The 27,827-nt window shown below is 38.4% G+C and overlaps 1 protein-coding gene across 1 annotated transcript; it reads left to right on the plus strand.

Moving 5' to 3' along the window:
* The first annotated feature begins 796 nt into the window (after nt 1-796).
* LOC121387466 (serine/threonine-protein phosphatase 6 catalytic subunit) lies at nt 797-27,259 on the plus strand. Its single transcript, XM_041518590.1, has 10 exons — nt 797-886; nt 13,125-13,220; nt 15,105-15,170; nt 15,694-15,761; nt 16,899-16,972; nt 18,014-18,093; nt 19,229-19,346; nt 24,216-24,307; nt 26,131-26,188; nt 26,522-27,259. The coding sequence occupies exons 1-10, from the start codon at nt 812-814 to the stop codon at nt 26,710-26,712; spliced, it is 918 nt and encodes a 305-aa protein (XP_041374524.1). The 5' UTR covers nt 797-811; the 3' UTR covers nt 26,713-27,259.
* Nucleotides 27,260-27,827: the final 568 nt, after the last annotated feature.

Genomic DNA, 27,827 nt, shown 5'->3' on the forward strand with positions numbered 1-27,827 from the left:
ATAAATAATATATTCATTCCTGTAGGTGCATAATTACTATTATATCAAAATATTAGATGTTTAGACATGTATTACTACGCCAAATTAACCCAGATACTTTTATCATTCGGAGCACCTAGACAGATTACGAGAATCAGCGAACGAGTTCCGAATGAGTACAAAGTCTCCGTAAACGCATGCTGTTATCAAAATGCAAGTCGCCAATGCCTTGCCATTCAATGAAAAAAAAGCACGATCGAAATTGATTACTTTGTGCCCCCCCCCCCCCCCCGGTTCCTACGGACCTGAGGGTCGGATGGGTGAGTGGAGTGAGTTAAAGTTTCTTCCGTTTAACTACACCACTAGAGTACATCGATGAATTAATTCATCAGCTTTGGTAATTATGATGCGCGTTCCCATAGGCAGCAATGTTTCATATGCACTTTCCTATATAAACATACAACGGCTTTTGGTATACCAGTCGCGGGGAACTGGTTCGGATGGGAACACTCCATTCTGATAATGGTTCCATAGAAGAGATTCGATCCTACAACCCAAACACATCAGGCGATTGAAAATCCGTTATGTTAGCAATATTTGAATATTTAGGTTTTTAATTACATATTAATTGTGTAGTGAGACCAAAACAGAAAAACGTAGACCACCTCACCATCGATTATTAACTGCTTTATTACGCTTCTGTTTCAAGTAAGTATTGTTAACATTAATGAGGTTAACAGTCTAGCATTTATTGTCTCGATACGTTTGGACCTTTAGAGGTTGATTTTAAGCCAATGAAAGATCTTGTTATATCTGTAGTGTGACGAGAAAAATGAAAATGGTTGATATTGACAAGTGGATAGAAATTACCAAAGATTGCAAATATTTACCCGAATATGACCTCAAGGTTAAATGATTATCTTAATTATATATTAAGGAGTAGTTTAGTATTACTTGTCTTTTTTTTCTTATTTCAGAAAAGTGGAATGTCTCTGTTTCAGTGGCCAAATTCTCGATTGCCATACCATACCACTGACTTAATACTTACTAGTTCACCAAGATAAACCTCGCGTGCAAGCACAAATAGCGAGGTTTATCCTGTCAAGGCATTCCGCCATTAGCAGCTTCTGGACAACGGTTCCGAGGAATTTTGCTCGGAACGAAATTGCGGTCAAAATAACGATTACCATCACATTTCCACACCCTAATCATACATTGTGATCTATTTCGAGCTCACTGAGACCAAGAAATACTTACTACTTTGAAACAATCTTCACTTTGAATTAAAAGAAAAAAAGTCCGACTTTACCGAGCGGATTCTAGCAGCCACTTTCTAGCAGACAATTACGCTGGCAGACAATTTCAGCTGACACGCATGGCGACGTTCTAAACACCGGACTCATACTCCTTTCGAAGACCTTTTAAGACATAAAAATAGGGTGTGGAAGTGAGTCTTGGTTGTTATTTTGATTTTGTTTGTGGTTTTTTTTTAATAAAGAAACTCTTTTCAACTTGACAATTCTTAGTTATTAGTGAATACTAATAATTAGCATATACGGTGTGTTTTTTTTATATAAAGATACTCTTTTAAACTCTGAAATTCTTAAGTTATAGTGAATACTAATAATTAGCATATCGGTGTGTTTGAAAAGCGTATGAGTCCGGTGTTTAGAACGTCGCCATGCGTGTCAGCTGAAATTGTCTGCCAGCGTAATTGTCTGCTAGAAAGTGGCTGCTAGAATCCGCTCGGTAAAGTCGGACTTTTTTTCCTTTAATTCAAAGTGAAGATTGTTTCAAAGTAAGTATTTCTTGGTCTCATTGAGCTCGAAATATATCACAATATATGATTAGGGTGTGGAAATGTGATGGTAATCGTTATTTTGACTGCAATTTTGTTCTAAACACCGGACTCATACTCCTTTCGAAGACCTTTTAAGACATAAAAATGAGTCTTGGTTGTTATTTTGATTTTGTGTGGGTTTTTTATATAAAGATACTCTTTTAAACTCTGAAATTCTTAAGTTATAGTGAATACTAATAATTAGCATATCGGTGTGTTTGAAAAGCGTATGAGTCCGGTGTTTAGAACGTCGCCATGCGTGTCAGCTGAAATTGTCTGCCAGCGTAATTGTCTGCTAGAAAGTGGCTGCTAGAATCCGCTCGGTAAAGTCAGACTTTTTTTCCTTTAATTCAAAGTGAAGATTGTTTCAAAGTAAGTATTTCTTGGTCTCAGTGAGCTCGAAATATATCACAATATATGATTAGGGTGTGGAAATGTGATGGTAATCGTTATTTTGACTGCAATTTCGTTCCGAGCAAAATTCCTCGGAACCGTTGTCCAGAAGCTGCTAATGGCGGAATGCCTAGACAGGATAAACCTCGCTGTTTGTGCTTGCACGCGAGGTTTATCTTGGTGAACTAAATACTTACCAGCCCTCCTGTCTGACCAGGAACTTCTCTAGTTCATCAAGATTAACCTGGCGTGCAAGCACAACGGCGAGGTTCATCCTGCCTAGCCATTACGCCATTAGCACTTCTGAACGGTTCCAAGGAATTTTGCTTGGAACGAATTGACAAAATAACGACTACCATCACGTTTTCACACACTAATCGTGTATTGTGATCTATTTTGAGCGAATCCGGGTCGTTTCGCCCTTATTCCTATTCGACCCCGAGTCATTTCGCCCTTATTCCCGTTCGCCCCGAGTCATTTCACCCTTAGAATGAGTCGTTTCGTCCTCCATTATGAGTCGTTTCGCCCCTATGTATTGGGGGTGGTACTAGTATGCAAAATTTGGTATATAAAAATATTTTGTCGTAATAGTCACTTAACAGGCAACACGGTTGTAGTCCGAAACAAAATGTTGACAACTACAATAAATTGCTCCTACCTTTATTTTCGTTAGATTTTACCCACATTTTGTCCAGACAGAAATCTTGAAAAAACAATTATAATGATATGGATTCCACATACTAGATGATAACCATGTCACCTGTATTGACTTCGCTGAGATCGCATAGAGCAAAAAGCATGTAATCATTTTGTGCCACTGCTATTTTGACTTTTTATGAAATATTCTACAAGAGGGGTGAAAGGATATGTATTGTGAAAAAAAGATTCAACCTGCATAGATATCAATCAGCTACCATTAAACAGAGCCTGAACCAAGCTTTAAAATGCTGTTTAAATTTGCTGTAGGATGAATATTAAAAAAGTTATGATATTTTGAAGATGTCGAATCACGCCCATTTTTTGCCTCATAAATATTAAAACAAAAGAAAAGTTGTGACCGTTTTTATTAATTAACGCCGACTTTGTTTGAACACACAAAATGTCACAACTTTTTTTAATATTGGTTGGATTATAATGAAACTTTCAGGGAAGGTAGTTCATTCAACACAAAACTACTGGTGAAGTTTGCACTTAATTCATTATTTAACACAATAATCAATTAATAATTTTAATAATTTTGACTGAAACAAAAAACGGTTTCGTTGATTAAACAATTACAGGGAAATTCTACATACTTCCTTAAGTTTTCAACCTACATGCAAAATGTAAATACCATCGGATTGCTTATTAAAAGCACAAGAAACCTGGATCATTTTTAATGAGATTAATTAATTTATGTATTAATTAATAAACAATCAATTTCATTAGAAACAGGCCGTCAACTAAACAATGTGGTAGTATTCATAACTTTCTTAATAGATGAAATATTTTGGCTAGATTTGCAGTGGAGATAGCTCATACCCAAAACGAGTATATATACTATTCTCACATAATCTTTTTTAAAACCCCCACAAAACATGCATTATTTTAAAACATTTTAATAACAAAATACGCATTATTTTAACAAAAATGCCATATATAGCATACACTAAAATTATTTTTAAACATATCTTTTTAATGACTTTTTTAATGTAAACTGAAGCAAATGGACCTAATTAGAAGAAAAACACACAAAATATAATAATATTTCAGACTCGCTCTATGATTACATCTGTATGTGATTTTCTAACGGGAACTCTTAGTTAAAATCTGTTTAAAAAAGCACAAAACACGCATTATTTTAAAACATTTTAATAACAAAATACGCATTATTTTAATAATAAGGACAACAACAATGCCATATATAGCATACAACAAGCATTTTTTTTAATGTAAACTGAAGCAAATGGACCTTTTAATATTTCATCATAAATCTTCTTCAGCATAGATGTAAACATGACACGTCAATGGATATTACAGAGGCGAATTTCGCAAATTTGCAAAAAAGCGGTCCCGACCCACACACACACAAAAGCACTTTATAACTAATATGTCCTATCGACAATATTGTGTAGGCTAGTCTTTGTACTTATTAATATAAAATACATCAGGCCCGAAGGAACTGGGATGGTGTGAGGGGAGAGGTTCTTTAAAATATTGCACATAATAACATACATATAAATGGTGTTTATGGTTGATAAAGGGTTACAAATTGATAACCTATATCTGATTTGCAACTAGTCATGTAAACAAATTTATTCATCATTCACAAACATAAACATGAGGGCGAAACGACCCTGTATAGAGGGCGAAACGACACAGGGCGATCGGGAATAAGGGCGAAATTACCTGATACCATTTTGAGCTCATGGAGACCAAAAAATACTTACTTTGAAACGATCTTCACTTTGAATTAAAGGAAAAAAGTCCAACGGGGTTTTTTTTTCCACCGAGCAGATTCTAGCAGCTAAACACACTGTTATGCTAATTATTAGTATACCTGTCACACATAAAAGGTGTATTTTTTTATATGAAGATACTCTTTAAAACTCTGAAATTGTTACGTTATAGGGAATACTAATAATTAGCATAACTATATTCACTATAACTTAACAATTTCAGAGTTTTAAAGAGTATCTTCATATAAAACCCCCCCACAAAAACAAAATAACAACCAAGACTCATTTTCATAGTTTTATATTGTTACTAATATCTGTATAATTTATACAACATAACAGTTTTATTGAGCACTTTTTTAACATCTGAAGTATCACTTTAAAATGATTCTGTACTACGTTGAGACTAGTTTCGTAAAGACCACAACCCGATTGACTGATAAGTATGTATTTTTTTTATAAATATTAATTTCATCCATCTGCAGGCCCTTTTATAATGTGTGACAGGTATACTAATAACAGTGTGTTTAAAAGTGTGGGAAACCCGAATTTACTACAAGTTGTTTATTTATGAGCTGATTGATTTGTAAATTGCACCCCAAAATAATAATTAAAAAATTGTTATTTCCAAAACACTTACTTTTCTTACATAAAACCAAACTTAAATTATTATTATTGACAAAAAACTTTTTAGTAGGATGGGATGGACAATAGATGGACATTTTGTATAGTTATGATGACATAACTCTATAGCGAAACACGGAATAGCTTACTACCACACAGTAGACAAAGATTCCTGCTCTAATACACAAAAAAATTGACACTAAATTTCTTTACATTGATCATTTTCGAGTTCCCCAATAACAAATGTTTTACATAGTGACCACTAATACATACACTACAGAAAGAAACCTGACACAGGGGTGCACAAATCGGTTGTCCGCGCGCCCGGGACAACCAAAATATGTTGCGGGCAACCATTCTTTGTCAAACAGTTGCCCGGACGGGCAACCAAGAAAATCATAAAACAAGTAAAATGAAAAACAAAACTTCACGACACTCGGACAGTCACGGGCAATTCAAAAGAATATCGAAACTGATAACTTGACTGACAGGCGATATAAATATCCACCCTAACGCTGCCATCCACACAGCGTCCACCATGCATGATTTTGACAAGTTCAATGCAGACAGATACGTTTCAGAATGGTGGTTATTAGCAAAGGGCACAAGACATATGAAAGGCCACAAACTACACCAACAACCATCCAGTTGTGAGCAAAAAAATTGGCTAAGCCATTTTCTATCTTCCGATGTGAACAATTGGTTACATATTCTATCCGACACCTAACATATTTAATAATAATACCAAATATTAACAGGGATCTCGCGACTTACTTTAATAATCACAGTTATTAATTTTAACGGCAACATGTATGCAAGAAAAGTCTGAAAAATCTGTAGCGTGTTATTTTAACTCTGTAAAGTCTTTGAGCCAAAGTAATAAAAATGGACCGAAATTGCGTGTCAGTTTCAATACACATGCTAGTTCATGGCCAAAGACGAGTAGGCTAGGACCGAGTTCAGCTAGACCGAGCAAAACAAAAACGTCCGCTAAACTGTTTTATGCGCTTCACGTTAAACCCAATGTCCACGTCGGGAACCAGTCACATAGTTCGCGAACGTTTGGAAAACGTTCGTTGGCTGTTCTCAGTGTGCATATAGGTCACGCTTGACAGTCAGCCGAGACTGTTGCAGACATTAAAGAATACGATTACACGCAAGTAAATCTTGATGTAAATTTGTAAGAAAAAACCTCACCACCAAATAGTTGTTCACATCAATGAATACTTAATTGTTGTTTCATTTGTTTATTTCCGTTGTCTTTGTTAATTTCGCACTCATGCATTTCGCGATCGCGGGAAAGGAACATGCAGTATTTATACAAATTGCGGTTAAACGTACACTGAATACAATTAGTTAAAAATAATCATGACATTTGTTAGATAAAATATTATATAAATTTGTTGACTGTGAGGTGACATCTCAAAAGTTAGCTAGATTTTAAAAAGACTAAAATTTTAATTCGTTATCTTTTTAATCAAAACCTTTTGACGTAAATGGATTGTAGTCATAACGTGAAGTCAGCATTCTTAGGTTACGTATTTTACAAGCTGAAATGAACAACAAGCATATAACACAACGTGGAAATCAACAAAATGGTGCAAATTACGAAATTGTTGGTGTATGGAATAGATGGGTTACTTTAAAATACAATTAAAAGCAGTTCAAACCAAAATAAAGATTGATATTTTACAGAAATAATGAGCACTGTTTAAAAAAAGAAGAGTATTTGCTCTCAGATTTTTATTAATGCCATAGGCCCTAGAATTTGGGGTGTGTTTGCAGAGGGCATTGTCTTCCAACTGCATATCTCCCCTCACCCACTGAAAAATCAAAGTAGGCTAATATATTAACTGCCCCTACCCCCATTGCTGTCTTTGATTTTGATCAGGGGGTAATTTTGTTATTCAGATATATTCCAGTTTGTACATAATTAGCTGAAAAAGATGCATTTTCATATTCATATATAAATACTCTATACAGTACTACACAAAACAATTTTGGCTAAAACATTTTCATTATGGCAAATAAAAATCCCATTTGGCAATTTTTTTGGCTACAAGTATTTTTAATCCTGGATGAGCCCTGAGTTCATCAAAGTATTATGACTGTGACAGCCCAAGCGAGATCGAACCGCCTCTGTGGATACATTCAGCTGATTGGTTTTTTTCTTGTTCCAACCAGTACACAACAACCGGACAAAGGCTGTGGTATGTGCCTTCCTGTCTGTGGGAAAGTGCATATAAAAAATCCCTTGCTGCATTAGGAAAAATGTAGAGGGTTTCCTCTGATGGCTACGAGTCAGAATTACCAAATGTTTGACATCCAATAGCCGATGATTAATTAATCAATGTGCTCCAGTGGTGTCGTTAAACAAACCAAACTTTTTTTTCAGCCTAAGCGAAGATGAGCTGTAGTTAAATAATGTTAAAAATAAATAAAACTAAACTGATAAGTAATGATAATAATAAAAACATTTTAAATTTCAGTTTCATTTTAGAGACAGTTCAAAATTATATTCATAAAACTTTTTATGAAATACTCTTTGTGGGCAACCAAGAGATGATGTTGGGCAACCAAACTTCAGCTACTGGTTGCCGCCCGGGCAACTATCACAATTTCACATTTGTGCACCCCTGCTGACAGCACCGCTTTTCAATGATGTTCCAGTTAAAATGGTAGATACTGATGGGTATCTTCCTATAATGTGTATTAGTGATGAATAAGCTCTTGAACGGCAGAGTACGAATGCTGGTCAACTCTCCCCAAAACCAACTCGTGAACCCAAAACTTTACTGTCCGCAAATAATTGTGACAAAATTAAAAATGGACGTCTACAACTTTGGTGTGATTTTATTTATTAATATTACAGTGAGACCCCACTATTACAACCACTTACTAAATGGTTTTATATTGGAGAGATCCTAATATCGGATAAACAATGAACAGTAATTATTGCATAAACTATTGGAATATTTAATTAATAAAACAGTAATGACATGAGTTGACTAAACAGTGTGGGGTAAGTTGACCAACCACTGGGGTAAGTTGGTAGGGGGTGGGTTTGTTTTGGGGCGAGTTGACCTGCTCCCCAGAATACTGCCAGTAGTTCATCCTGGCCCCAAGGAAGATGAAGAACTGTTCATGCTCCAATGCAGGGCTCATCCTGGATCAAAAATACCTGTAGTCAAAATATTAACCAAATGGAATTTTTATTAGCCATATTGAAAATGCTTTAGCCAAAATTGTTTTATGCAGTACTGTATAGAGTATTTATATATATGAATATGAAAATGCATCTTTTTCAGCTAATTGTGTACAAACTGGAATAAATCTGAATAACAAAACCGTATTCCCTGATCAAAATCAAAGACAGCAATGGGGGTAGGGGCAGTTGATATATTACTTTGATTTTTCAGTGGGGGGGTGATGCATTATCTTCAGAGTCTGAAGCCATTGCGCCGTACACCCACCCACACTTCTAAGGCCTATGATCTTAAATTAACAAATATACAGAAATAGGAGGGTGGGTGGATGTTTATGGAGGGTGTTGTTTTTTCTTTCGTCCTTTTCCCCCCAAATAATATAGAGCTAATTATTTCTTTAAATAGTATTCTTTATGTTAGTTTGAATTTCTTTTTTTTTCTCACTTTTTTTTAAGTAACCCATCAGTTCCCCACCCCCAACAATTTCATAATTTGCGCCATGTTGTTGCTGTTGATTTCAGTGTCGTGTTAAATGCTTGTGATTTCTGCTTGTAAAATATCTTGGCTAAGAGTAAGAATGCTGACTTCACAGTATATTCCATTTATAAATAAAAAAAACATTAATAAAATTAAAATTTATGGTCTTTTTAAAATCCAGCTAACTTATTAAATGTACCTCACAGTCTTACAAATTTATATCTAACATTACCTAATGTTTAACCGCAATTTGTATAAATTCTGCATGTTCATTTCCGGTGATCGCGATCTTCATGCGTGCTCTCGACCATGGGTACGAAATTAACAAAGACAAAGAAATAAACGAAACTGCAGTTAGGTATTCATTGATGCGAACAACTATTGTTTTTCTACAAATTTACATCAAGATTTACTCCTGTGTAATCGTATTGTTTAATGTCCGCAATGATGTCTCTTAACAAGCGGGTGTCATCTGACTGGAGCGTGATGTATATTTGTGCCGAGAGCAGCTGCTGTCCTCAGTTCAGCCAACGAATGTTCTTCCTAACGTTCACAAACTATTTGATTGGTGTCCATTGTGTCCATTTGGTTTAACGTGAAGCACACAAACCAGTCTAGCAAACGTTTTGTTTTCGCTCAGTCTGGCTGAACTCGACTTTGGGATAGACTGCATGTCTTTCAGCCCTGAACTGGCATGTGTATTCAAATTGACACGCATTGTCGGTCTGGGTTTTTTAATTTGGTTCAAAGACTTTACAAAGTTAAAATAACAAGTTACCGATCTTTCAGACTTTGATTTCATACATGGTGAATGCATTCCGTTAAAATTAATAACCGTGATTATTAAAATAAGCAAACATCATTAGGTCTACGCTGTATTCTGGATGACACTGTTTCTCGTTACCGGTTGCAAGATTGCTATTGCACTAATTGAATATTTGGTATTATTGTTATGTTTGAGGTGTTGGATGTAACCGTTTGTTCACATCAGAAGATAAAAAATGGCTTAGCCACTTGCAAATTTTATTAGCCAATTTTAGAAAAATTTAGCCAATGGCTAATTTGGCTACCAACAGCGCGAGCTACTGCATTAATGAAATATCTGAAGACTAGCATATTCATTGACATACATTTATACTTGGCGTTCAGGGGCTTCTTTAGCCCAGTACTCAGCCGTTCGAGAGATATAGTTCTTCCAACATCAGGCTTTCGGCCAGAGGGTAAAATGGGTATGGTACCATACCCAATGTTTTTTGCAGATTTTATCTTTTTAAGTTGACCTTTTGACTAAATGAATGACTATTTTCACTACTGTATGGGTTTTTTAACCCTAAACCTAAACCCAACCCATTTTTTTTTCTGGGGGAGGCCTCACATACTCCCTATCGACTGTGGTTGCATTCAACACATACATTGTAAATAATCAATTTCATAGCGCCATACCCAAAAAATCTTTTTATGGTGAAACACTGCACAGGGAATCTTTTTTTCATACTATGAAATTTATTACAATTTATTTATTTATGAGCCGATTGATTTCTAAATTCCACTAAAAAATTGTATGTTTTTGTTATGGCAAGTCATCCTTATGTTGCCCCAAAACAATAAAAAAAAAAAAATGTTAGAATTAGTTTAGGGATAGGGATAGTAAATTATAGTTATATACAATACCAGGGCACAATATTTCACGAGAACCATTGTTCTGTTCACATGTCGGTTACGCAACTTTAAAATGACGAAAGTTGGTTACATGGTGAACAATTACATTTTAAAATTAAAAATACCATATATCACTATTATCAGTATTGAAAATGAAAATCAGTTTATGTTTTTGAACCACCAGTGTAGCACAGAATCATAGTTCAAGTGTTTTAGGATTAGGTAGACCTATCTCATCGGTTACAAGAACTACGGGTATATTCAAGTAACCAAACAATCGGTTCCCTAAGTAAAACTCGTGTGAACTGACTTCCGGTTACCCAAGATTTTGAAATATTTTCCCCTGCAATACCTTTTGTTCTCTAAAACCAACGTAATGTTTACATTTCGTAATCCAGTATCGCTATGTTTTGCCTTTGAAAAATTGGACATTTTGACTATGGTGTGTAAAATTTCGTCCACAGAGGTGCTTTTCAAAATTTGTTGGTGCTTTTGGAAGAAATATAACACAGAAGACAGAATGCAGCATTATGAGACTAAAGGTTTATTTTATTCCGTAAACACTCTGTTCATTCCATCAAAATACACCCTATGAGATTTATAAGTATTAAAATGCAGTCTCACTTGTTGATCCACTGCATGGCCGAGTGGTTGGAGTGCTCGGGTACAATCCCAATGGTCTGGAGTTCGAATCCAGACCCTAGCACTATGTCGTTTGTAGTGTTAAATGCAATATCCAGTTGATATACACATGTAGCTAATTCAGTACCCCAAAAGGGGAGGGGGGAACATCTGAAGTTTTTTCGTTTCCTTGTGTACATGGTTTGAAGTTTTCAGGCAGGCTCATTTTGGGCGCATATCTCGCATCATTTGTGCCTGAATGTGAAGATTTGCTCCAGCATTGGAGAATCAGCCATCGGTGGCTCCATTGGGCTATCTCTCGTTCCAGCCAGTGCTCCACAGCTGGTGTAACAAAGGCCGTGGTATGTGCTATCCTGTCTGTGGGATAGTGCATATAAAAGATCCCTTGCTGCTAATTGAAAAGAGTAGCCCATGAAGTGTTGAGTGTGTCATTAAATAAAACATTTCAGGGCTTGAACTTAATGATGGCACCAACATCAATTGCAGTCATTGAGATATAAATTGCTGTAGGTAGAGATCATCACAGATGGCACTTTTGTGCCATTGGTAAAGCTCCTCAAGAATGGCAAAAATGTATACACCTGGTGTACATAATATGTCAATATTTAGTATTTTTACATTTGAAATGTATCTACATACAGTAAAATAATCTTTTAAAAAATTGCCTTAGGCAGGCTCAAAATTGCCATCAGTGGGCAGTTTCACCCATATCAATTCATTTAAAAAATGCTGTGGGAGACAAATTCTTAAGTTCGAGCCCTGCATTTCTTTCTGGAGGAGCAGTTGAGATCCCTTGCCTTTCTGTCATACATTTATGAAGCCCAGATAGCATTGGTTTCAAATTTTAATACTGCTGTCTTGAAGAAATTGAAAGGTTACACACATGTATGTATGTATGACTGTTAATTTTAATACTGCTGTCTTGAAGAAATTGAAAGGTTACACACATGTATGTATGTATGACTGTTAATTTTAATACTGCTGTCTTGAAGAAATTGAAAGGTTACACACATGTATGTATGTATGACTGTTAATTTTAATACTGCTGTCTTGAAGAAATTGAAAGGTTACACACATGTATGTATGTATGTATGTATGTATGTATGACTGTTAATTTTAAGTTTACCAGGGGCGGGATGTAGCCCAGTGGTAAAGCGCTCACTTGATGTGTGGTCGGTTTGGGATTGATTCCCGTTGGTTGGCCCATTGGGCTATTTCTCATTCTAGCCAGTGCACTACGACTGGTATATCAAAGGCCGTGGTATTTACTATTCTGTCTGTGTGATGGTGGATATAAAAGATCCCTTGCTACTAATGAAAAATTGTAGCTGGTTTCCTCTCTATGACTGTCAAAAATGACCATATGTTTGACATCCAATAGCCAGTGATTAATAAATCAATGTGCTCTAGTGGTGTTTTTAAACAAAACAAACTTCTTTAAGTTTACCAAGTGTAGAACAAGACCATGATGTGTATGGTTAACACCTGATATATACCCGGTAGTGTTTACTTGGTTTACTACACCCAGTCAGCATTTCTGCCAGAAAGAAATGATTGGCTATCACGCTATGGAATTGAATGCAACCACAGTCCACAGGGGGTATAGGGGGGCCTCCCCCAGAAGAAAATGGGTTACGTTTAGGGTTAAAAAAATTAATTAATTAATTTTGTCAAAAAGTTAACTTAAAATAAAATCTGCCCAAAAAATTAGGTATGGCGCCATACCCGTTTTACCCTCTGGCAGAAACCCTGACAGTGATGTGCCAATGACGATTATAAACAAAAATTGATTGTAAAATATGATTTGTTAATCTACAGTGTAATTGGTGCAACCTGAGATTTATATGTTTTATTAATTTTATTTTTTAGAAACTTTGTGATATGGTTTGTGAACTGCTCCTTGAAGAATCCAATGTTCAGCCAGTGTCCACCCCGGTCACAATTTGTGGAGACATACACGGACAGGTAAATGAGGAAAATATAGTATTTATGATGTTTACAGTTTCCATTATATTATAATCTCTACAAGTATGATACTTTGTTGATAAATTTATTTATCATATAATATCTTACATTTTCAGTGCAATCAAAGTATGTGATATTTTTCAGATCACTTACTTTAAGAATTTGATAACTTTGCAAATTAGATGTAAATTAGTCGACGTCTCGGCACTAGGTTTATTGACATTTAAGCAAACGTACTGGGTGACACTCCATGATTGACGTATATGCATTCATAGTCATCAGATAAAAACATTTCAATGGCAATTTGACACTGAAAGCTATCCAAAGTTCAAAAAACGTTAGGCATAACTTTATTTTGATGTAAGGACATCCAAAATGACGTCATTCGAGTTTGACGTCATTTCCATTCAAAAATACACCGCGCCACATATTCTTACGTCATTTGAATATCTAGCAATGGTGGACTGGAATTAAAGTTGTGTGTACAGTTTACAAAAACACGTTGTATTAAGCTTGAGCTAGATTATTACCCTCGTGTATTTCGGTATCGTCAATATCATATATAAGGAATAAAAATTGTATTATGCATAATACAATTTTTAGTCCTAATATATGATATTGACGATACCGAAAAACACTCTGGTAATAACCTCTATTTATTTATACCACTATTATCATTGTATTGATACACCTGTATATAATATACACTGTAGATCCTGAAATTAATTTATCATAATATTAATGCGAAATATGTGAGTTTGTGTTATTTGGATTAATATTATTAATGTCTGTCTCGACTACAATGTATTGTTTTCCAGTTCTGTTTTATATTAGAATTATTTGGGGGGTGGGGTGGGGTGGGTGGAGGGAGTTATGTGTTAATAACGTGGGACACGTATACAAAACATAGAAATAAATGCATAATAGTATTAATTTAATAATAATACGCATTTATTTCTATGCATCGAAATAAGCATTGTGTCTGGTAACCCATTTACAGGTTACCACAAAATATAGCCTCACAACTATATAGACCGTTTTCCGGTACTTCTACGTTTAAATTAAATGTTCTTGCAAACTACTCGGCACACATCTAGTTGACGCTGCTAAAACGCGGATATTTTGAAATTGTATCGGAAATGCGGAAGTCTGGAATGCATTGCCTGATTTACATTTGGAAATGAAACTACTGTTCGTTGAAATTTTTGTTGAACGAAACGCCGTTCGACTTTTCTTACATGTGGTAACCTCCCAGTAACCTAAACGACCGTTCTCGACTTATTTCGATGCCTGTGTTGGCATACAATTGTAATGGTACATGTATGCTAATGTCTAGCCAGATTTAAATAACTACACACGTTACATAAACGATTGCCTGAAAAATATGCTTTGAGTTGATCTCACCAAAATCACTAGGGACTAAACAGGTTAACTGATGTGTACATGTTAGTGAGTTGATCTCAATGAAGATGCCTGTAACTTTGATTTAACCAAATAGTACACACACATGTGGTGTTCCGAAAGTTAATATTTTCAAAGGGAGGCCACTCGCATTAATTTCATGTCACATTTTAGTCTGCCCACCGTCACTCGCATTAATTTTGGGACGCGTTAATTTCAGGATCTACAGTATTTAAATAGCACAATTGATCAAAATTTTGTTCTGTTTTTGTTAAATAAATAAATAAATAGTGGAGAACGAATTACCGTTCTCGACTTTCTTGAAATGTGATAACTTCCTTGTCAGCTGAAGAACTGGTCTCGACTTATTTTGATACCTGCTTGGGCATGCAAGCGTGATCGAGCACCTCGGGTGTAATCAACTGTGACTACATGGGTGCATTACACCAAGTCAGATGGGTTTTTTTGTTTTTCTCATTGCAGTTCTATGACTTGATGGAACTCTTCAAGACTGGAGGACAGATGCCAGACACAAATTATATCTTCATGGTATCTATGGCAACCTTTCTAATTTTTAGTCATCTTTCTTTTAAACTAAAGGGGCGGGACGCAGTCCAGTGGTAAAGCACTCACGTGATGTGCGTTCGGTCTGGGATCTCTGCCACTTGTCTAATTTGCCAATTGCAAATGTTACGGGAAATTGTCGAATTTTATTTTAATTCGGCAAAAACATATGTGTAATAATTATTGCTTTGTTGGAAAATACATGTAGCTATAGCTTTCCAATTTTTTTAGATAATTTGGCGAAATTTTCTGATTACCCAGAGCCACTGGGAAATAATCTGTGAAAAGTAAGTCTGGAAAATGGTTTAATGTGTTTTGGAAACGGTATGGAAAAAATACGGAAATTAGTTTTGGAAAAGGTGTATGAACCCTGCACACTGTCCATAGCTAGCACTTGAAGAGAAAAATGTTCTTTATTGTAACATGGGCTGTATGTGATGACGCTTTTCGATTATTCTGTATCCAGTCATCTAATATGTGCGTTAAATTAATGTGTTGTCTATTTCAGGGAGACTTCGTTGACCGGGGTTACTTCAGTCTGGAGACTTTCACACTCCTATTAACACTGAAAGCAAAGTAAGTAGATTTATTGTTACCCATTTGGTTAAAAATGTCTTGCTTTATAACAAAGTGTTACGTCCCACTAGAATGTCAAGTGGGGTGTAACACTCAAACGTCATGTGATGATGACATACGACTGTCCCACTACAGCCGTACCTGAATGTCAATCAAACAAGTTGAGTGATATAAATTAAAATCGATTATGGGTAATAAATAGGATATTAAAATCGCTACCATTCTGGACCCATATTCACAAAACATCTAAGTCTAGTTTTACACGTAAACGTAAATCTACAACTGAAGAGCTATTCACGAAACAACATAAACGTAAATTACGTGTAAAGTTGGACGTAAATATAAGAGTGTCTCCGGTTACAACTAACACTGCATGTAAGTCATGTACATATAATAAATCAAGCATGATCGCTGTTCTTTACTATTATTTGCCAAAAATGGCAGCATTTGCAATAATTGAAGCAGTTCGTGATGATGAACGCCTACGGATTGAATTTTTTGTGTGTGTTATTGAACGAATGTTTTCAACTTGGCCACATTTCTCCTGAGTTATCTTTTCCTTTTTATGAATATTCTAAAGTTCGTACCAAAACACGGATCCTCACCAATACCAAAATGCCATGGTTCACCGTCCGCTATGTTATTGTTAGCAGATGACAAATGAAATTGCATTTTGCGCATTTGTTATTTACCCGGTAGCCATTGTTTCTAATGGGTTTTTTTAATTCCTCCGGTGGGAGTTACAATCGTAGATTTACGTCCAACTAAGTTACGTTTACGTTTATGACCATCTTTGAGCATTACGTGCTTCTTGCACATAAAAGTAAATCTACGGCAGACGTAAGTGCTAGTCATAGACGTAACTTTACACCTTTTCATGAATGTGGGTCCAGGCCTTTCTCTAGGATGTTTTACAGCACTTGCAGTTTCCAATATAAATTTAATCCATATACAAGTATCTGTTCTCTATTCTGAATTGTGAAATTTAAAAAAAACACAAATGGCAAACATGCTTTCTACCAGTTTTGCCTTGGAGCCCATCCAACATGCTATGGTGCTCTAATTCTTGTTATTAAACTAAGGGAACGCTTGCCATGCCACTCAAATTTCCCTCTAATGTTTTTGTCTTTATTTCAGATGGCCAGACAGGATCCTGCTCCTGAGAGGAAACCATGAAAGCAGACAAATCACACAGATATATGGATTTTATGGTAAATGGTGGCCTTGTGTTTAAATTGTACTTCGACATGACCTCTCAACTTTAGTCCTTCCTATCGGGGACATCGTTTTCTTACTGTGGTATTTACTACAAGTTATTTATTTCTGAGACGATTGTTTTCTAAATTGCAAACAAAAATAGTTGGGTTTTCACGGCTAGCTCTTGCACATTTTGAAAGCAGTTGGTGAATTTTAATTTGGGAAAAAATTCATCTAATAATTGAATTTGTTTTAGAAAATAACTTGATTTCTGCATTTTTCAAGTTAGTAGACAATTTGGCGAAATATTTTTGACACCGAGAGCTAGCCCTGGTTTTTTTTGTGTGCTTTTAAATTTTTTTTATTTCCAAAACATTTTTAATTTTCTTATTACGTCAAATCAAACTGAAATTATTTACAAAAAACAATGTTCATGGGGGTTGGGAAGAACTACAGATGTATTATTCCACCTCCTCCTACTCCCCGCCCCCCACCCCCACCCCTCAATTTAAAGGCACTGACTCTTAATTATTGGAGGCTGCTTTTACTGTTACATTTTTTTTAACCTTTAAATTGCACAAAACCTCCTACCCACTTCTGGTGTTTGTCTTACTTCTAAATACATATTTCATGCAAAATTACCAAAAGCTGTGGTATGTGCTATCCTCTGTGGAATGGTGCATATAAAAGATCCCTTGCTACTTAGGGAAATTAGGTATCGGGTTACCTCTCTAAGACTATGTCAAAAGTAACAAATATTTGACCCCCAATAGCCGATGGTTAATAAATCAATGTGCTCTAGTGATGTCGTTGAACAGAACAAACTTCTTCTAAATGCATTTTATGCAAAATATTTATACAAATTCAGCATTTAATTTATAATAACCTGAGCATGTTTTATTATTTTCATAAAGTATTTTAATTTTTTAAATATTTAACTAGACATGTTTATTATTTTCAAGTTAATTTTGTAACATTTAATTATATGTTGTATTATTTTAGAAACGTTTTTTTTGTGTGTGTGTAATATTTAAGCATGTTTCCTTGTTCTTCAGATGAATGTCAGACGAAGTATGGTAACGCCAATGCGTGGCGCTATTGTTGTCGGGTGTTTGATCTTTTAACAGTGGCAGCGGTGAGTCCAACTTGCAACTTGGTCACATGCTACCATGATGATAAATTTAAAACAATTGTTTCCACAAAAAGTTAAAGGTATATAAATTAATCAATGTTTCGTCAGTAAAAAAACTACGTCTTCATGAGAAGAAATAAGATAATAAATATACAGAACTTCACATACGTTGTTTTCGTTTCCTATTTATTGCACAAGAATATATACCACGAGACCGCATAGCAGTCGACTGGTATATTCTTGCACAAAATAAACGAGTGCAATAAATAGGAAGCAAAAACAACGTATGTGAAGTTCTGTATTTATTACATACCTTCTTTTATGCTTTACCAAAACTATTTTTAATTTAACGTCATAACAGCACTTTCTTAAATCTTAAATGATTAATTTACTCCTTTTATGGATTTACTTAATGTTAAGAATCATACTCTGAGGCAGTCTTGTGTATTGTTTCAAATATGATGTGACGTAATTTGTAAATCATATATGACGTCAGCTAAAAGGCACTAACACCAGTAAAGATAAAAAAGGGAATTCCCCATTTAAAAGTTTCTGTCCCAGATCGCACATATGTGCAATACAAAATACATTTCTCACACGGTTTGGAAATGTCTTTATCACTATGGTAAGATTCCATAGGTATGTAATAAAAGTGATTGACGCTGGGGTATAAAAAGTATTATGTATTAAACCCAGTAGGGCTGTACTCATTTAATCACATGGGTGAGCAGTGTTCAGTTTGTGTATCCACATGAATTCTGCAAGGTCTAACTTAGCTTGGTCTATTTTAACTTGCTGAAATAGAACACAATTGTAATCATGGACCATTGGTGTTGTAGATCGAAGTAAGGGACCACGTGGGGAGGTTTTTCGTTTTTGTTTTATTTAATATTATGAGGCGGACACTTGATGATAAAATACAGTACCTGACTCAACAGTATATAATCAACCAACCAACCATAGGTGGTTTCTTACCCCCTCAATGTGTATTCTAGACAAAAAACACATTGAGGGGGATAAATTTATAACTTTATAATTAAGTAGGTGAGAATTCACAGAATTCTTGTCATTCCTTTTTCCCCCGTTTCATTTAATGTATGTTTTTCAGATTTGACTGGGGTTGTTTTGTTTTTCCCAGATTGTTGATGAATGTATCCTGTGTGTACATGGAGGCTTGTCACCGGACATCAAGACCATCGACCAAATCCGAACTATTGAAAGAAATCAAGAAATCCCACACAAAGGCGCTTTTTGTGGTATCCTTTTAAATGATGTGTTGGGGGTGGGACATCGCCCAGTGGTTGAGTGTTCACCTGCCCCACGATCAGTTGGTGGGGCCTCTCATTCCAGTCAAGGAGGTGGGACATGGCTCAGTGGTAGAGTGTTCACCCGATGTACGATCAGTTGGTGGGGCCTCCCATTCCAGTCAAGGGACTTAGCCCAGTGGTAGAGTGTTCACCCGATGTACGATCAGTTGGTGGGGCCTCCCATTCCAGTCAAGGGACTTAGCCCAGTGGTAGAGTGTTCACCCGATGTACGATCAGTTGGTGGGGCCTCTCATTCCAGTCAAGGGACTTAGCCCAGTGGTAAAGTGTTCACCCGATGTACGATCAGTTGGTGGGGCCTCTCATTCCAGTCAAGGAGGTGGGACATGGCTCAGTGGTAAAGTGTTCACCCGATGTACGATCAGTTGGTGGGGCCTCTCATTCCAGTCAAGGGACTTAGCCCAGTGGTAAAGTGTTCACCCGATGTACGATCAGTTGGTGGGGCCTCTCATTCCAGTCAAGGAGGTGGGACATGGCTCAGTGGTAAAGTGTTCACCCGATGTACGATCAGTTGGTGGGGCCTCTCATTCCAGTCAAGGAGGTGGGACATGGCTCAGTGGTAAAGTGTTCACCCGATGTACGATCAGTTGGTGGGGCCTCTCATTCCAGTCAAGGAGGTGGGACATGGCTCAGTGGTAAAGTGTTCACCCGATGTACGATCAGTTGGTGGGGCCTCTCATTCCAGTCAAGGGACTTAGCCCAGTGGTAGAGTGTTCACCCGATGTACGATCAGTTGGTGGGGCCTCTCATTCCAGTCAAGGGACTTAGCCCAGTGGTAGAGTGTTCACCCGATGTACGATCAGTTGGTGGGGCCTCTCATTCCAGTCAAGGGACTTAGCCCAGTGGTAGAGTGTTCACCCGATGTACGATCAGTTGGTGGGGCCTCTCATTCCAGTCAAGGAGGTGGGACATGGCTCAGTGGTAAAGTGTTCACCCGATGTACGATCAGTTGGTGGGGCCTCTCATTCCAGTCAAGGGACTTAGCCCAGTGGTAGAGTGTTCACCCGATGTACGATCAGTTGGTGGGGCCTCTCATTCCAGTCAAGGGACTCCCAGTGGTAGAGTGTTCACCAGTGGTAGAGTGTTCACCCGATGTACGATCAGTTGGTGGGGCCTCTCATTCCAGTCAAGGGACTTAGCCCAGTGGTAGAGTGTTCACCCGATGTACGATCAGTTGGTGGGGCCTCTCATTCCAGTCAAGGGACTTAGCCCAGTGGTAGAGTGTTCACCCGATGTACGATCAGTTGGTGGGGCCTCTCATTCCAGTCAAGGAGGTGGGACATGGCTCAGTGGTAAAGTGTTCACCCGATGTACGATCAGTTGGTGGGGCCTCCCATTCCAGTCAAGGGACTTAGCCCAGTGGTAGAGTGTTCACCCGATGTACGATCAGTTGGTGGGGCCTCTCATTCCAGTCAAGGGACTTAGCCCAGTGGTAGAGTGTTCACCCGATGTACGATCAGTTGGTGGGGCCTCTCATTCCAGTCAAGGGACTTAGCCCAGTGGTAGAGTGTTCACCCGATGTACGATCAGTTGGTGGGGCCTCTCTCATTCCAGTCAAGGGACTTAGCCCGTGGTAGAGTGTTCACCCGATGTACGATCAGTTGGTGGGGCCTCTCATTCCAGTCAAGGAGGTGGGACATGGCTCAGTGGTAAAGTGTTCACCCGATGTACGATCAGTTGGTGGGGCCTCCCATTCCAGTCAAGGGACTTAGCCCAGTGGTAAAGTGTTCACCCGATGTACGATCAGTTGGTGGGGCCTCTCATTCCAGTCAAGGAGGTGGGACATGGCCCAGTGGTAAAGTGTTCACCCGATGTACGATCAGTTGGTGGGGCCTCTCATTCCAGTCAAGGGACATAGCCCAGTGGTAAAGTGTTCACCCGATGTACGATCAGTTGGTGAGGCCTCTCATTCCAGTCAAGGGACTTAGCCCAGTGGTAAAGTGTTCACCCGATGTACGATCAGTTGGTGGGGCCTCCCATTCCAGTCAAGGGACTTAGCCCAGTGGTAGAGTGTTCACCCGATGTACGATCAGTTGGTGGTGGGGCCTCCCATTCCAGTCAAGGGACTTAGCCCAGTGGTAGAGTGTTCACCCGATGTACGATCAGTTGGTGGGGCCTCTCATTCCAGTCAAGGGACTTAGCCCAGTGGTAGAGTGTTCACCCGATGTACGATCAGTTGGTGGGGCCTCTCATTCCAGTCAAGGGACTTAGCCCAGTGGTAGAGTGTTCACCCGATGTACGATCAGTTGGTGGGGCCTCTCATTCCAGTCAAGGGACTTAGCCCAGTGGTAAAGTGTTCACCCGATGTACGATCAGTTGGTGGGGCCTCTCATTCCAGTCAAGGAGGTGGGACATGGCTCAGTGGTAAAGTGTTCACCCGATGTACGATCAGTTGGTGGGGCCTCTCATTCCAGTCAAGGAGGTGGGACATGGCCCAGTGGTAAAGTGTTCGCCCGATGTGCGGTCGGTCTGGGATCGATCCCCATCGGTTGGCCCTTTGCACTATTTCTCATTCGAGCCAAGGGGCGGTACGTAGCCCAGTGGTAAAGCATACACATGATGCCTTGTGCCGTTTCTCATTCCACCCAAGGGGCGGTACGTAGCCCAGTGGTAAAGCATACACATGATGTCTTGTGCTGTTTCTCATTCCACCCAAGGGGCGGTACGTAGCCCAGTGGTAAAGCATACACGTGATGCCTTGTGCTGGTTCTCATTCCACGCAAGGGGCGGTACGTAGCCCAGTGGTAAAGCATACACGTGATGCCTTGTGCCGTTTCTCATTCCACGCAAGGGGCGGTACGTAGCCCAGTGGTAAAGCATACACGTGATGCCTTGTGCTGTTTCTCATTCCACCCAAGGGGCGGTACGTAGCCCAGTGGTAAAGCATACACATGATGCCTTGTGCTGTTTCTCATTCCACCCAAGGGGCGGTACGTAGCCCAGTGGTAAAGCATACAGGTGATGCCTTGTGCTGTTCTCATTCCACCCAAGGGGCGGTACGTAGCCCAGTGGTAAAGCATACACGTGATGCCTTGTGCTGTTTCTCATTCCACGCAAGGGGCGGTACATAGCCCAGTGGTAAAGCATACACGTGATGCCTTGTGCTGTTTCTCATTCCACCCAAGGGGCGGTACGTAGCCCAGTGGTAAAGCATACACATGATGCCTTGTGCCGTTTCTCATTCCACCCAAGGGGCGGTACGTAGCCCAGTGGTAAAGCATACACATGATGTCTTGTGCTGTTTCTCATTCCACCCAAGGGGCGGTACGTAGCCCAGTGGTAAAGCATACACGTGATGCCTTGTGCTGTTTCTCATTCCACGCAAGGGGCGGTACGTAGCCCAGTGGTAAAGCATACACGTGATGCCTTGTGCTGTTTCTCATTCCACGCAAGGGGCGGTACGTAGCCCAGTGGTAAAGCATACACGTGATGCCTTGTGCTGTTTCTCATTCCACCCAAGGGGCGGTACGTAGCCCAGTGGTAAAGCATACAGGTGATGCCTTGTGCTGTTTCTCATTCCACCCAAGGGGCGGTACGTAGCCCAGTGGTAAAGCATACAGGTGATGCCTTGTGCTGTTCTCATTCCACCCAAGGGGCGGTACGTAGCCCAGTGGTAAAGCATACACGTGATGCCTTGTGCTGTTTCTCATTCCACCCAAGGGGCGGTACGTAGCCCAGTGGTAAAGCATACACATGATGCCTTGTGCCGTTTCTCATTCCACGCAAGGGGCGGTAAGTAGCCCAGTGGTAAAGCATACACATGATGCCTTGTGCTGTTTCTCATTCCAGCCAAGGGACGTAGCCCAGTGGTAAAGCATACACGTGATGCCTTGCGCTGTTTCTCATTCCAGCCAAGGGACGTAGCCAAGTGATAAAGCATACACGTGATGCCTTGTGCTGTTTCTCATTCCAGCCAAGGGGTGGTACGTATCTCATTCCAGCCAAGGGGAGGTACGTAGCCCAGTGGTAAAGCATACAGGTGATGCCTTGTGCTGTTTCTCATTCCACCCAAGGGGTGGTACGTAGCCAAGTGGTAAAACATACAGGTGATGCCTTGTGCTGTTCTCATTCCACCCAAGGGGCGGTACGTAGCCCAGTGGTAAAGCATACACGTGATGCCTTGTGCTGTTCTCATTCCACGCAAGGGTCGGGATGTAGCTCAGTGGTAATGTCTGTGGGATAGTAACAAACGATATTTTATATGCACTAAGGGAAAAAAGACTTATATGACAAAATTACCAAAGGTTTGACATCCAGTAGCTGATGATTAATAAATCAGTGTGCTTAAGTTTATAGTGTTTATTGACACTAACTAAACTACTGATGGAAGGTTGGTACTAGGTTTGCCTCCTGGCACCGGCTCCCACCCAGTATGAGTCTTAATTGGATAGAGGAGCGGGACGTAGCCCAGTGGTAAAGCATTTGCTTGATGCACTATCGGTCTAGGATCAATCCCTGTCAGTGGACCCATTGGGCTATTTTTCATTCCAGCCAGTGCTCCACAACTGGTGTAACAAAGGCTGTGGTATGTACTATCCTGTCTGTGGGATGGTACATATAAAAGATCCCTTGCTGCTAATCGAAAAGTAACCCATGAAGTGACGACAGCAGGTTTCCTCTCTTAATATCTGTGTGGTCCGTAACCATATGTCTGATGCCATATAACCGTAAATACAATGGTGAGTGCATCGTTAGGGAAAAGTTTTATTTAATTGGATAGAAGTACGAAAATAAGTATAAATTAATTAATTAAAAACAGGATTGACTGAAAACGTTGTCACTGCCTTAGCTTACTGACAGATCTGGTGTGGTCCGACCCTGAAGACGTTGAAACGTGGGCGATGAGCCCACGAGGTGCAGGCTGGCTCTTCGGGGCAAAGGTCACAAATGAAGTAAGTACTGAGAACTAAAAACTTGCATGTTTCAATTCATTTCTATCTCAGTTGGTATTTGGTAGATTTGCGGCACTTTACCCTGTTTTATTAGTCCCCTACAGGTCCCAACTTCTCTGTCATTCTGTCTGTCAGTCCGTCTCACATATAGTTTCCTGGATGTTTTTCTGAATTTACTTTTATAGCTTTATCATGTGCTGTTACAGGGTGTATACTACCAAATCAAATCCCATAGACGACAATAGTAACATATGTGGCTAAAACTCCTACCTGGAACGTATCAACCGACATAAACGCCACGAATATAAATACTAGCACCCCTTACACTTAAAATGAATCAGAAAAAAATGGGGGTCAAGCTGCTCGTTTCTGAGATAACGAGTAGCGTCTATGACTACCCTAGTTTCGCACAAAATTCGAGTACGTTTTTTTTTACAGGTACCCCATACATGTTTCAAGCACAAGGCTACTTGACACATTGGTACTAGATGAAATAACATTGCTATTTTTTTTTACCCAGATGAAACTATTATTTTTTACAACCAACACACTCACATTTATAACCAATCACAGGACTTGTGGTGTTCACTTCTCTATCAAAAGTTCGGTGCACCTCGCACTTTGACCCAGCCGGAAGTTATTTGGTTTAGTACTACCTATAGATCAAGTTTGACTTTCATGGCGATTTATCAATTTTTCAAGTTATGGCCCTTGAACTTAGGAGATACAAAAATGTGTTTTCCACACTTTTTTAAAGTACTTCCTCAAGATAAAGCTGAAACATAACGTCCTTTTGGTAAGCGACATAATTTTCTCAGTCTTTAATCAGTGCATTTTCATGTCTTCTTTAGTTGCTTTGGATGTCATTCCTTTCGATTTTTGTTCATTGATGTGCTGTGTAATAAATAAAATACTATACTTGTTCCCGTGTGAGACCGTTTATATTACAACTTGTGTCTTTTTAATCGTACAGAACTCGCTTTCGCTCGTGATGTATGATTAAAAATACACTTGTAATATAAACGGTCTAACATGGGAACACGTTTAGTATTCTCTGAATATACCGGGGCTTGAAATGGCGGCCTGCGAAAAGAGAAAAGTTGTCATTGTTTTAGATCTAGCAGCTGAAATAGAAATGCATCTGCTAAAAACATTAAAAAGTTGCAGGTCATGAGACTAGATTTATGTCCGATTACATTTCATCTCCTATTTAGCTCAAGATTCTTATTTTAATCCCACAGTGCTGTAAAATACATCTTGGCGGTCCTAATTGTTTGTAGCAGGACGTATTTTTGTTAGCTTGCTATTTTGAAAACATAACAGCAGGCCATATTTCACTTCCTATTTCAAGTCTTGTATATTTACCTTTGTTGGACACCCAGTAGCCGATGTGTTTTTGTGTTAAAGGAACAGACCCTAGTTTCATCCCATAGAAACTAACACTAAGTTTAGTTAATCTACAAATCTGTAACACATTTGGATAAAGTTACAATTGAGTGAAACATGAGTCTGTGACTTTGAAATGGTGAAATACCCTCTAAAAATAGACTAAAACTCAACTCCATAACTGTTACTTCACAGACACACGTGTGAAATGGATTTTGTGATATTAAAAACACCAGGATGACCAAAAACACTTCGAATGTACGTAAATTGGTAATCTAAACAATACAATCTAAGTAAAATATGATTTAAGTTACCGTATTAAAAACGGTTATAATAGCCAAAAATATTTTTTTGATATTTAAAAACTAGGATATTTAAAGTCATTCAGTCGTTACACATTCTTTCATTCATTCATTCATTCTTTCATTCTTTTTCAGTTTGTTCACATCAATAACTTGAAGCTAATATGTCGGGCGCATCAACTCGTTCATGAAGGTATTGGATATAATTATTGTATATTGGTTTCTATATAATTGTTTGTCTTTTATTTATCGATGTATAACAGTCACAAATTGTATAAAATTGCATAGTGATTTTATACTAAAGAGTTTGAAATCCAGTAGCCAAAAAAGAAACATTTGACATCCAATTAATACGCAGTGTGCTCTAGTGGTGTCATTAAACAAAACAAATATTTTTTTTCTTTCTTTTTCCTGGGTCATGTAGACCACCTGTCCTTTTTTCCCCTGGATTGGGGCAGTTACTTGTAACAGGGTATCTGAATAATTTATTATTATTTTTTTTTTAAATTAACTTTTTTTGTTTCAGGATACAAGTACATGTTTGATGAAAAACTCGTCACCATTTGGTCGGCTCCGAACTACTGTTACCGCTGCGGCAACATCGCGGCAGTGCTGTCGTTCAGTACACCGGACACGAAGGAAGCGAAACTGTTCCGTGCGGTACCAGACAATGAGCGTGTGATTCCACCGAGAACACAGACTCCGTACTTCCTATGAGTTCATTTTCATATTTATCAGACATCAATGTGTGTATATAATTAAAAATGTTTTAAAAAAATAAATTGAAAATTGAAAGCACATGCATCAGGTCAATTTACAGCTAACGCTGGGCCAGCAGACATTTTTGTCAACTGTTCTAGCAAACTTCAAATACTGCACAACTGCGTTTATTTTGTAACAAAATATAAAATATTTCATTAAATTATTTTGCCAAATTAAAATAAAATTTGCCGATTGTTTTTGAAATTTGCAATTGATGAATTTGGCGAGTGCCAGAGGTAGCACTGGTCATTGTTAGCGTAAATGAGATTGGCGACAAACCCGCATGGTGTTTTTTTTTTGTAAAGAGATTACAGTATTAACTCTTTTATTTCTAGACTGGCTAAAGTCGGTGCATTCAGTGCATTCATTTGTTAGAAAGACTATAGAACGACAGTCTAGAACAGTGGTATGTTCTTAGCAACCACTTGTCTTCGTATTGTTACAGCAAAAGCCATCTACCTGTTTTGACAGAAAGACTATAGAACGACAGTCTAGAACAGTGGTATGTTCTTAGCAGTCTTCGTATTGTTACAGCAAAAGCCATCTACCTGTTTTGACAGAAAGACTATAGAACGACAGTCTAGAACAGTGGTATGTTCTTAGCAACCACTTGTCTTCGTATTGTTACAGCAAAAGCCATCTACCTGTTTTGACAGAAAGACTATAGAACGACAGTCTAGAACAGTGGTATGTTCTTAGCAGCCACTTGTCTTCGTATTGTTACAGCAAAAGCCATCTACCTGTTTTGACAGAGACTATATAGCACGACAGTCTAGAACAGTGGTATGTTCTTAGCAACCACTTGTCTTCGTATTGTTACAGCAAAAGCCATCTACCTGTTTTGACAGAAAGACTATAGAACGACAGTCTAGAACAGTGGTATGTTCTTAGCAACCACCACGTGTTGTTACGTATACCTGTTTTGACAGAAAGACAAAACGACAGTCCAGTGGTATGTTCTTAGCACCACTGTCTTCGTATTGTTACAGCAAAAGCCACTACCTGGACAGAGACTATATAGCACGACAGTCTAGAACAGTGGTATGTTCTTAGCAACCACTTGTCTTCGT

The sequence above is a fragment of the Gigantopelta aegis genome, chromosome 13 (genome assembly GCF_016097555.1).
Source record: "Gigantopelta aegis isolate Gae_Host chromosome 13, Gae_host_genome, whole genome shotgun sequence".
In the NCBI taxonomy this organism is placed as follows: domain Eukaryota; kingdom Metazoa; phylum Mollusca; class Gastropoda; order Neomphalida; family Peltospiridae; genus Gigantopelta; species Gigantopelta aegis.

Coding starts and splice junctions, on each gene's coding strand:
- LOC121387466 (XM_041518590.1), top strand. CDS start 812: ATGAAAATGGTTGATATTGACAAGTGGATAGAAATTACCAAAGATTGC. Junction 13,221..15,104: donor GTGGAGACATACACGGACAG/GTAAATGAGGAA, acceptor TTCTCATTGCAG/TTCTATGACTTGATGGAACT. Junction 15,171..15,693: donor ACACAAATTATATCTTCATG/GTATCTATGGCA, acceptor TGTCTATTTCAG/GGAGACTTCGTTGACCGGGG.